We start from the raw sequence: 12,478 nt of genomic DNA, 5'->3' as shown, positions 1-12,478 counted from the left end.
ATCCCTAGTCCGCAAGATCGAGGTTTCCTTGAAATTCTGGTCCTGTCTATTCTATCGATTGGTTAAGCCACATCTTTGCTACTTGAGTGCTGCTAAGATGTAACCTGTCGACTATGAAAGGCAGGTCACAAAGGTTACTTGAAATGTGGAAGATTACTCGATATAAACCACCTTATGATCACAGTGTCTCAATTTCTTTGCAGGTATCAATATTTGAAACGCACAGGGAGCTTTGAGCGTTCAGCTGGGCTTCAGGCTGGGGCAGATGCAATAGAGGTGAGTGTTCATCTTTAACGGAAAATGCAATGGAGTTTCAGATATATTTCACTTCAACTTGACAGTTTCATTGCCGCAGCCAAGGCTTCATGCAACATAGATTAATGAAAATCCCATCAGAGCAGTGTAATTTTTCTCCTATGTGATGCGTTATAGTCTAAGATTAGTATATAAAATATTCTAATGATAATAGGCTGTTATTAATTTCCTTCCTGGCTGGCATAGTCAATTGGTAAAGAATTACTATCGATCCAGTGACCTTCATTTAACTTGCATTACCTCCTGCAACACTTCCATGTGAATGAAGGTAAATGAGAAATAACCTCATTACCTTGGTACAATGCTAAATAGATTGGACGAAGGAGCTTTTAAAGTTAAATTGTGACCCAGGACATATGGGCAAATGTGGAAATTAGTCAAAGATAATCCAGGGTTGCTGGAGACCTCACACCTGAGTGAATGAGACTCAAAATGGTCGCAAAAAAAAAAAGACAAAGTGCTGGAGTAAATCAGCAGGTCAGTCAGCATCTCTGGAGAATATGGATAGGTGATAATTTGGATCGGAACCCTTCAGACCACAAGGAACTGTAGAGGCCAGTTAAAATACAAATAAAAGACATAAGGAACAGCTGATACTCCATGCCGGCTGAAGAACGGTCCCGACCAGAAACGTCACCTATTCATATTCTCCAGAGATGTCATCTGACCCATGTTACTCTAACACTTGATGTCTTTTTTGTATTTTAACCAGTATCTGCAGTTCCTTGTGTCTACTCAGGACAGTTTCCTGCATTGATTGCTACAGATGTAAAGCCACTTGTCAGCGGTTAGGAAATGATTGGAGTAATCAATGATAAATATGAAGTGATATTGATCCATATGGTCACCAGCTGATATGAACAGGTGAAGCATACAAAGTAGCTGTAGTAACAAACTCAGCCACACAAGCCTACTTTGCCATTTTACAAGATCATGGCTTTAGCATTAAGATTGTATCCTCAACTCCCCATTTCTATCTAACCACAGTTATGTTTCCCCCCTTGCCAATCTGGAATCTTTCTATCTTTCCCTCTTTCCCTTTCCACCCATATTTCTCCCTCTGGCTTAACATTTCACTCCTCTCCTTATCTGACACTCTTTAGTATCCTTCCCACCCCCCACCACCACATGTATCCACCTAGCACATTGCCACGGATGGCTGTGAAGGACAAGTCAATGGATATATTTAAGGTGGAGATTGATAGATTCTTGATTAGTAAGAGTGTCAGGGGTTATGAGGAGAAGGCAGGAGAATGGGGTTGAGAGGGAAAGATAGATCAGCCATTATAATAATAATAATAATAATAATAATAATAATAATAATAATAATAATAATAATAATAATAAATTTTATTTTCGGGCGCCTTTCAAATCTCAAGGTCACCTTACAAAGATTAAACAGAAGAGAAAAAAAAACATATAGTCGGAGAAAAATAAATAATAAGGACATCATCAATATACAAATTAAAGATAGAAATCACTCCAAAGACACAAAATTAAAAAAAAACACAATGTGAAGAGAGAGCAGCGGCAGCTAAAGCGTGCCAGCGTCCACTCTCTCTTCCGACAGCCATCTTGGACACAGACTACCAAAGTACCTTACACACAGAAAAATCATCCCCCCACAGTGGTTACCACTGTGGGGAAAGGCGCAAAAGTCCAGTCCTCAACCCCAGTTCTCCCAGAAGTCAGGCCTATTAAGGCCACCGCTGTTGCCTCTATGGAGGCCCGATGTTCCCGGCCATTCTGGCCGGGTGGTCTTGCCCCGGCGTCGGGAGAGTCCTCACAGCGGCTGGGCCACCTGGAACGGCCGCTTCCTAGCAGGGGATTTTCGGCTTCCGAAGCCGACAGGGCCGCGCCGGGTTGGAGCTCCCAGGCTCCCGATGTTAATGTCAGCGCCGCCCGCTCCGCTCCGCAGCCCGGAGGTGTTGCTCTCGGCGGTCCAGCTCACCGTCGATCCAGCGCGGCGACCCAGTCAAGGCATCGCCCGCTCCGCTCCGCGATGGCGCTCCAGCGCTGTGCCGCCACCGAAGCCGAGGTGCTGGGCGGTTCCCACCAGGAAACTGCGCTCCAAGCCCGCTGGTAGGCCACAAGCACGGGTCGACGGGCAGCCCAGAGAAAAAGCTGCCTCACCGACCAGGTAGGGACCTAGAAGTAAGGTTACCTCCTTCCCCCCACAATAAGAAGTCCATTTCTCCGAAAAAATGACGAACAAAACTAAATAAAAACAGGGAAAAAAATGAATTAAACGGATGGCTGCTGGTTAGCAGCCGTTCCCCAAGATGGCTCCTCCTTCTCTGAATGGCAGAGTGAACTTAATGGGCCGAATGGCCTAATTCTGCTCCAGATCATAAACTTATTACTTATCACTTATCTCTGACTTGCTAGGCGGGGTCCCCTCAAACTCATTTCTAGCTTTCTACCCCTTAGATTGATGATTGAGGACTGCAGATCGTTGTTGATGTGAACATAAATAAAGCATTTGGCAGGTCCCCACGGTTCACCAGTGCAGGCGGTGGAATCCAAGGAGAACTGACTAATTCAATCCAAAATTGCCTTGTTGCCAGGAGGCATATAGTAGTAAAAGGAGACTTTTTTGATTGGATGTCTTTGACCTGTGTTGTTTGTGACATTATTAATGGTTGGATGTGAATGTAGGAACTATGATTTGTGAGTTTGCAAATAGCAGGTGGGACATTATGTTGCAGCATTGTGAAACACAGGTGAGGCTGCGTTTGGAATATTGTGTTCACTGCACTATGGGAAGCATGAGATTGAGTTTGAGAAGGTTCTGAGGAGATCCACCAGGAATTTACCTGGATTAAGGGGCTTTAGTTATGGGAGGATTTTAGTAATGAGGAGGGATTGGTAACGTTGGGCTTGTTTTCCCTGGAGTAAAGGAGGCTGAGGGGTGACCTGATTGAGGAATATAACATTATAAAAGGTATATGGACACAAAAATCCTGATGTAACTCAGCAGGACATGCAGCATCACTAGATTATTTCCAGAGATTCTGCCTGTCTCGCTGAGTTACTCCAGAATTTAGTGCCTATCTTTGGTGTAAATCAGCATCTGCAGTTCCTTCCTACACATAGATATGGCAGATTGTCACAATCTTTTTCCCATAGTATGGGCATCAAAAACAAGAGGATATAGGCTTAAAGTGAGAGGAAGGAACTGTGGGGTATGTTTTTCATGCGCAGAGTGGTTGATATCTGCCTCGAGGATGTTGCCCATCTAAATGTCTCTTCAGTGTAATGATTTGTGTCTGACAGGGTATGGAAGGATATGGACCTAATGTGGCCAAATGGGATTAGCAAAACGGTTGGCAATGAAGTGGTGTCCAAGGGGCCATTTCTGTACTGCACATCTCAATGACTCTTTCCAGAATGGCTAACAATTCTTTGAGGTGGGGGGTGACACTTCGCCTCAAACATTCTAATTGAGATAAACATTGTTTCTGCTTCCACCCTGCCAAGACCCTTAAAAAACATTTGTATCATTAAATTAGATCGCCTCATGAGTTCTTCTAACTCTAACTGGAGAGTACAGATCGCGCCTGCCTAATTCTCGTCACACCACAAGGGAATCAATCTGTTAGGCTTTTGCTATGTTCCTTCTCAAGAATATTTTAACGAGCAGGAAGATCAAACCTGTACATTATGTTCCCGAAGCAGCTTGCTCTTAACAATTGAAGCAAGATATCTCTATCCTTGTACTGAAATCCTTTTGCAATAAAGGCCAACGTATTGCTTTTCTTCTTAATTGCTTGTTGAACTTGCATATTCACTTTCATTCATTCATCAACAAGGGCACCCAGGTACCTTTAAACACTGATATATTTCCAATCTTTTGCCTTTCTACTTTTATCAACCAAAATGGATAGCCTCACATTTTGGTGAGGTGGTGAATCTGTGGAACCAAAATGGAGGCAAATATATAGATAAATTCTTGATTAGTTCGGGTGTCAGGGTTATGGGAAGAAGGCAGGAGAATGGGGTTAGGAGGAGTGATAGATCAGCTTGATAGGGCAATTGGCCTAATTCTGCTCCTATCACTTATTTTACACATTGCATTCCATCTGTTATGATCTTCCTCAAACACCTACTCTGTCTATATCTCTCAGAGACTTCTCCGCTTCTCTGCAGCCTCAGGTCCAACCCTTCATGAATACTTTACTTGCTTCTGTAGAACCTCATTAATCTGCAATGCTACTACCAGGGATTTGGTAAGCCACACCTCTGGACTCGCTCCCCCTACCCCTGCTCGAAGTGTCCCCTGCGTGCCCCTCGAACAACTACCCACACGTCCCTCTTTCCCTTCATCCTGCCCCTACAGCCCCCCTTGTTCTACCGGACCGTTCTCTTCCTGCATCTTTATTTCCCATTCTCTCTGCATCCCGTTCCCCCGTATCTACCCCTTGTGCCCTGCTCACCTTCTCTCGGCGCTCCTGCTCTTTCTGTGACACTGCTCCCTCACATCTCACTCCTGCACCACAAAAACCCCTTCTCCATGCCCCCAATTTCCCTTCTCTCCTCACGTCTTTTTGCCTCTCATCCCCCTATCACCAAACCACCCCCACCCACCGACACCCTCCCTTTGCTGGGCTGGGAGTTGAAAGATTTCAGGTTGTGGTTGACTAGGAGAGTGTTGGAATAGCCAGGACTGATGGTAACAAAGGCATTGATAAGTGGAAGCAGGGGCAGATTCAGGAGATGCTCCAGAGCAAATATCCTATAGCAAGCAAGATAGCCCACTCGATGAAAAAGACATAGTAGGGTCATGGGCAGATTCATGGGTAATCTTAGGCCCCATTTTCGTAACCGGCTTGGGGTTTCCGCACTCCTATCCAAAGCAAAGATCGTAAAGCAAGATACTATAGTGCAAGTTTAATACAAACATCAACTCAAACACTGCACATAAGCCATTAAAAATACATTATTTTTTAAACTGAAAAAAAAGAAAATTAAAAAAAAATTGAAAAAAGAAATTTAACAGAATTATAATTTATTGACATATTAATCATTAACAAAAAATAGGAGAATTATGAAATAACAGAATGGTTAATGAATAATGGGTCTAACACTATCACACACACAAACTGTTCCCCCGCAACGCTGATTACACTGCCGAAGAAAAGGCTGACGTTCCGCTCCGTAGCGTACCACACATAAGCTCATTGGTTTTAGCAGGAGTGCACTACTATCTTGCTTGCTATAGGATCTTAGCTCCAGAGTTGGAGAATGCAGCCTTCATTGGAGAGGATGTGGGATCTCACTTCAGGGTCTGATGCAAAGGTGAGTTTTGAACAGCCTCAGAATATTACAGCATCCTTCCACGGCACTCTCGGCAATATTGAAGGGCACATTAAGGCATATCACCCAACATAAATCTAATTCCAACTCACTTGGACAGAAAGCAGCAAGTAATTTGGTTTGATAAAGAGGCAGAGCGAGCATGAAATTGTACGATTCAGAGAAAGCAACCTGGAACCTTGAGTAATGTCGGCTTAACATCTGTCAGGCAATGAAATAGATTATTACAATTTTTATTTTGCGCTTAGGAATAGATTGTGGAAGGAAGGTGGGCAGCTTGTTATTTTAGAATTCACCTTAAATGTACAGACAATATCTCAGTGGAATCAACAAATAGACTTTCCCCTGATACCTTAATGAGTGAAAGCACCATTTTTGTTTTGCATGTGCACAAGCAGCAGAAGGTGAACTCCCTTGAACTGCAGCCGTTTACCAATTGTGTGAGATATTATGGCAAAATAGAACAGAATGCTTTTGTGTCCACAAATATAGGTCTGTCCATTATACTTTAATGAGGTTGGCTGCACAATACAATGTCTGGGCTACTCAAAGTAGTGATGCAAATAATGAAGGCCTTCTCGAGGCAGATGCCTTCCCGAGTTACCGGCAGGGAGCTGCTGGAGACATCAGACATGAGGTGCAAGAGCCAGGAGGGTGTACCAGGGTAATATCTCCAGCGCATTCAAGGTCGGCTGCAGGAGGCTCCCCCCAGGACTCAAAGATGGCTGGATGAGAAGAGGGACGCGGTTCATGGGCCGGACCTAGTCAAAGGCGAAGGAGGAAGGTTGGGTTGGGACCTTGGACGGGAACTGTTCCAATAGACCGAGCTCGCGGGCTGACCGGACTTTGGAAATGGCACCAAAATATGTCCGTGCCTGCATGTGTAAATATGCAAATGGTATTTCACTGCGTAGTTCCACATGTGACAAATAAAGCACTATTTGCCAAATGCTGCATATTCCAAGGAACTGAGGAGATATTTGCGATAAAATTGAAGCTCTCAAACATTATTGCAACCGATGCTGTGGTCAAACTGGGTCACTTGCAAAATAATGGCTTGTGGCGGTACCTAGTGGCTAGCGACCCCTCAGCTTAGGGGGGAGGAGTTGAGCGTCTCGGAGTGGGAGGCGTTGGGTCATGGGGTCTGACCCGGGTTATTTAAGGTCAGGTCACACCCGGTCACGTGGTTAGTTGGAAGCAGCACAGATCAGTAATAAACACCATTTTGTTCACACAACTCGTTTTCGCCTCATTCTTGGCTGGGCTCCTGTAGTCACCCAGTATTACAGTTATTTATTACCTTTATTATTATATCATTATTTGTGTGTTATTAAGTTAATGGTTCCATTAAGCTGCAGCTAGTAGGAATATCAGTGTTTCGTTGTCAGTACATGACAATGAAACACTGAGTCTTAATGTGCAGGAAGGAACAGCAGATGCTGGATTAAACTGAAGATAGACACAAAATGCTGGAGTAACTCAGCGGGACAGGCAGCATCTCTGGAGAGAAGTAATGGATGATGTTTTGGGCCGAGACCCTTCTTCAGACTCACGAATCAGACTGATTCTTGATTTGAGTATTGTGTGCAGGTGTGGGGGCCAGGGTACAGGAAGGGCGTGAAGGTTTAGGAGAAGGTGCAGATGAGGTTTACCAAGATGCTGCCTGGATTAGATGGTATTAGCCAAAATGAGAGGCTGGACAAACTTAGAGGAGAAATTAAGAGGAGAAATTATTAAAGTATATACAATTATGAGAGGCATAGATAGGCTAGAAGGGTCAGAAAAAAGGTCCCGACCCAACATGTCATCCATTCTTTTTCTCGAGAGACGCTACCTGACCAGATGAGTATCTCCAGCACTTTGTGTCTATCTTCTAACTTTGGATGTATTTACCTGAACAATAATATTCAAGAAGAAATCTTTAATTAGAAATTACCATATTCTCCAGGAATCATTATTCCCCTCATTTATTTCTCTCGTGGGATTCATGGGACGTTAAAATCCAGCTGGTACCTTGTTTAGTTTAGTTTTGTTTAGCGATACAGCATGGAAACAAGCCCTTTGGCCCACCGAGTCCGCACCGACCAGCAACCCCGCACATTAACACTATCCTACACACACTAGGGACAATTGTTACCAAGCCAATTAACCTACAAACCTGTATGTCTTTGGAGTGTGGGAGGAAACCGAAGATCTAAGGAGAAAACCCACGCAGTCATGTTGAGAACATACAAACTCCAAACACACAGCACTTTTTTTAACACATCGTTTCATACTCCTTCTTCCAATAATCAAATTCAACAGTGTCCTTGGGTCCAATTCTTGAAATCAGCTTCTCAGTCTGAAAAATAGTGCCTTCAGATTCTGATCTGCTATCACCCACATCATGAAGGTATTTGTTTCTCTCTTGGACTGGTGAGTGTATTTTTAGGTTTAATGGAACACTGTCATGGCATATCTTTCATCAGAATGCCCATGAAAAGGATATGGGCAATATTTATGAATAGAGATAACAATGAAAAGAAATGCATTTCTTCTCTCCACCCATACAACTTAAAAGTATTGCCAAGTATTTTAGTTGCCAAGTTATTTTTCATTAAATTGTCCCCTTCTAAAGGTCATTCATAACAGGGAGTGTGCTTGTCATTGTGTTGGCTGCTTTTAATTTCTAGTTTTGAGATCTCGATTATCTCTTTATATATTGAAAATTAAATTGGGTAGATTGAGAACTGCCTCAGTTACCCTGACGATGCTTGTGTAAGAAAGGATCATATTATATTGCAACGTTTCAGGAAATTAAACAGCAACATGGGAACATGCCCTAAATCTCAATTAAATGATGAATGATATTCTAGGCACCGTGCTGGAGGAGCCTCGATAAGACATGGTGGTGTTTGGAGGTTTGATGGGAAAGGAAAGGATTTCTTTGGATAGCATTAGTAAGGGAGTCAAAGGTTACAGGGAATAGGCAGGAGAATGGGGTTGAGAGGGGTAACTAGATTAGCTATATTCAACTGGCAGAGCAGTGGCACAACGGTAGAGCTGCTGCCTTACAGTGCCAGATACCCGGGTTCGATCCTGACTATAGGTGCTGTCTATATGGAGTTCGCACATTCCCTTTGTGACCTTGTGGGTTTTCTCTGGGTGCTCCAGTTTCCTCCCACATTCCAAAGACGTGTAGATTAATTGGCTTCTACAAATCGTTCCCAGTGTTTCGGATAGAGCTAGTGTAAAGGTGATCGTTGGTCAGCATGGATTTGGTGGGTCGAAGGACCTATTTCCATGCTGCAAACCTAAACCTAAAGCAGACTCGATGGGCTGAATGGCCTGATTCTGCTCTAATATTTTAAGGTCTTTTCATGCATGGTCCTGTTACTAGCTAAATGTTCAGGTATACCTTCACCAGAAGCAGTAAAATGGCCACTAATGCAGGCACAAGGCAAGATTGCAGGGTGCATCAAGATATCCAGGATCAAGGGCAAAAGATCTAAAAACTAACAAATACTTTGGGAACTGAGGAGTCAAGCAAAATCAACCTCAATAAATGTCACTGTTTGGATGACAGATAACCAATGATCTCTGAAATGACCAGCAGATACTCCAACTAATTATCCTGTCCACTGATATCACAATAAATGTTGTATATATTCCCTGGAAATCAACTTACTTAATTCCTGTTACTATCTCTTGATCACCTAATGCCGTGGATCCACTGTGTAAAATGAAATATTGCTTCTCGTTGTATGAATCTCAATGATGGATGTGACTTGAATCTAGTTTAATGAGTTGAATGGAATTGAATTTTAGCATCGTGGGCCCATTATATGAATGTAGTACATTAGACCCATCATCTAAATGTATCATTGTCAGTGTATAAACCTGCTGCTGGGGATTCACAATGAGAATCCAACACTGCATGTACTTTACAGATTTACAGAAATGAGTGTAGATGTACAGTATGACTTTTACACACAATGCAAATCTAGTTTTGCAAATATAAGGCTAAAGGTGCAGTGGATCAATCGAGTCCTGCTAAATGTACACATGAATAAAGGTGGCATAGTGCTGGAGCATTAGATTTGCTGCCTTAAGGGCCTGTCCCACTTTCACAACCTAATTCACAACCTCTGCCGAGTTTGCTCTTGACTCATACTCACAGCATGGTCGTCACAAGGTCGTAGGTAGGTCGTAGCAGGCCGTGATGCTAGTCGTAGGTACTCGTGGCATCAAGAAGGTCGGAGCATTTTTTCTAGCATGATGAAAAATGTCCACGAGTAAAAAAGGTTGTGAATTAGGTCGTGAAAGTGGGACAGGCCCTTTCGATCCTGACTGCTGGTGCTGTCTGTACACAGTTTGTATGTTTTCCCTGTAACCGGATGAGTTTTCTCCGGGTGCTCCGGTTTTCTCCCACATTCCAAAGACATGCAGGTTTGCAGAGTAATCGCCTTCTGCAAATTGTCCGTAGTGTGTAAGATAGAACTAGTGTACGGGTGATCATTGGTAGGCACATACTCGGTTTGCTAAAGGACCTGTTTCCATGCTGTATCTCTAAACTAAATAAATTGAGGAGTTATGTATCTATATGTTCCTCGAACAATTAATTCATTGTTTGAATCCAGAAATGTGCTTACGTTGTATGAATCTAGAGCCATATATTTTTGTGTCTAGGAGCATATTAATTAGGCACAGTAATTTCCATTACAAACAGCTTGCAAAATATAGCTTTGAATTAAAAAGGATTAAAATTAAGCACATAAATGAAACAAAAGCATTTGAGTAGGAGAGAATTGTTCATTCATACTCTTGTGGGTTTTAAAAAGCTTGTGTTAGTGTGAATTTAGACATTTACAGATTGATTCTGGCTCGTCATATGATAATTATTGCTGACTTTCCTTTTTAAGAACCTGTATTACTAAATCCTGGTTATATAAAAATGTTGGTAACATATTACCTTGATACAGAGTCATTAATAAATCCAGTGGGGGTTTTGGGAGAAACTTTACATAGAGTGTAGTTAAACTGTGGATCGTGCTAATTGGGATGAATACTACAGATACATTTAAGGGATGCCTAGATTATTATATTGATTTAATCCTGACCTTGGGCGTTATCTGTGTGGAGATTGCACGATCTCCCAGTGACCGCATGAGTTTCCGCTGGGTGCTCTGGTTTCCTCCCACATACCAAAGACATGTGGGTTTCTAGGTTAATTGGTGACTGCAATTTAACCCTATAGTGTGGGGAGTGAATGCAAAAGCGGAATATGTAGAATTAGAGTAAATGGGAGAACATTGGTGGATGCTGTGGGCTAAAAGACCTGATTCCATATGTATCTTTCAATCAATCAATAGAAAGATATGTTAGCAGAATGGGAAGACATTTATGTTGTGCAGAAATGCTGGTATGGAATATTTGGACAAAATGACTTGTATCTGTGTGGCAAATTCTTTGCAGGCATTGTGTTGTTCCAGAGCCTGCATATTTGAATTGTATTGTGCAATTATAAATGTGAATATAGGTCTGTATGTGCTCTGTATTAATCTGGCATTATGTATACAACGTATAAATCTTGTAATATTCATACACTAAATCTTACTGTTCTACATTATTAATCTAAACCTGTTTGGAATATAGTACCGTACTAGGCTAAGGATGCAATGTTGAATTTAGGATTATAGATGCAATATATGAACATAGTACTGTGAGTCAGGATTTAGTAGCGCAGATACATCAACCTCAAAATTCAATTCCATAGTGCAACTGATTTTAACAAAGATCCAGTCACTAAATAAAACTGTGCACTTGGGGTACAACAAGTAGACTTCTAGAAACAACTACTAGGCTTTGTGCATGATTTGTGTATTTGTAGATGATGTTTGACTTGCATAGGGACATTAAATGATGCATGGCCGATATTTTAACATTGCAAAAATATTTTGTCATGAATAGTGCAGGGCCAGATTTCCACCCCACCAATTTAGCGTAAAGGAGGTGACACAAAGAATTAGGAAATATACGAGGATGGGATATCTCATTCTTAAATAGGGCAATGGCTGCCCCATACAATATTGTTGAATGACCATGTCATTTTCAATGATATCAATGACCACAGCATTCCAAGGCTAGAGAATTCCAAAGATCTTTGGCTGAAGATATGCCTCTTCACCTTTGCCCCAAGTGGCTGTGAAACCCATCTAGTTCTAGATTTCTCAGTCAGGGAAATCATCCTGCTTGCCTGCTTCTGTTCAATGAGAAACAAACATCGACATAATGTGTTGGGGCATTGCATTGAACTTTCTATCATCACAAAACTGCCTCACATTGGCACATCGGTGGAGTAGCTGCCTAACAGTGCTTTCAGCGCCAGAGACCTGGGTTCAATCCCGACTACAGGTGCTGTCTGTATGGAGTTTGTACGTTCTCCCCGTTGCCGCGAGGGTTTACTTCGAGATCTTCAATTTGATATCTCTTTTGTTTCCTTTTTCTTCCCCTCAAAGAAAATGAGGCGTCACTGTCACACGATGGGCAGCTGATAGCTCTGGGTTATTGTGTTAAATTTCTTTTAATATTTTCACCTTCTGGAAGCCACTCTTGTTGCCAGAACTGCAGCCTCTATGTTTTACTGGGACTTTCTATCTTGGTTTCGAAAAGGTAACAATCTTGTAGAACTACAAATGGTAGAGAAGTCCTTGATCGGACTTTGCTGGTTTTAACTTGCACTAAATGTTATTCCCTTATTATGTATCAATACACTGTAAATGCCTCGGTTGTAATAATGTAGTAATTTCTGCTGACTGGACAGCATGCACCAAAAGATTTTCACTGTCCCTCGGTACACGTGACAATA

General features: G+C 42.3%; 1 protein-coding gene across 1 annotated transcript in view; it reads left to right on the top strand.

Annotated features, from left to right (window-relative positions):
- The window catches only part of LOC129705858 (N-acetyl-beta-glucosaminyl-glycoprotein 4-beta-N-acetylgalactosaminyltransferase 1-like), a 566,730-nt gene that overhangs the window by 542,252 nt on the left and 12,000 nt on the right, over nucleotides 1–12,478 (top strand). Inside the window, exon 17 of the mRNA XM_055649703.1 lies at nucleotides 204–276. Coding sequence (XP_055505678.1) covers nucleotides 204–276 — 73 coding nt within the window. The remainder of the gene's footprint in view (nucleotides 1–203; nucleotides 277–12,478) is intronic.

This window comes from Leucoraja erinacea, chromosome 18, assembly GCF_028641065.1.
Source record: "Leucoraja erinacea ecotype New England chromosome 18, Leri_hhj_1, whole genome shotgun sequence".
Lineage (NCBI taxonomy): Eukaryota > Metazoa > Chordata > Chondrichthyes > Rajiformes > Rajidae > Leucoraja > Leucoraja erinaceus.
Note: the sequence above shows the minus strand (reverse complement) of the source record. Positions and strands in the feature narration are given on the sequence as shown.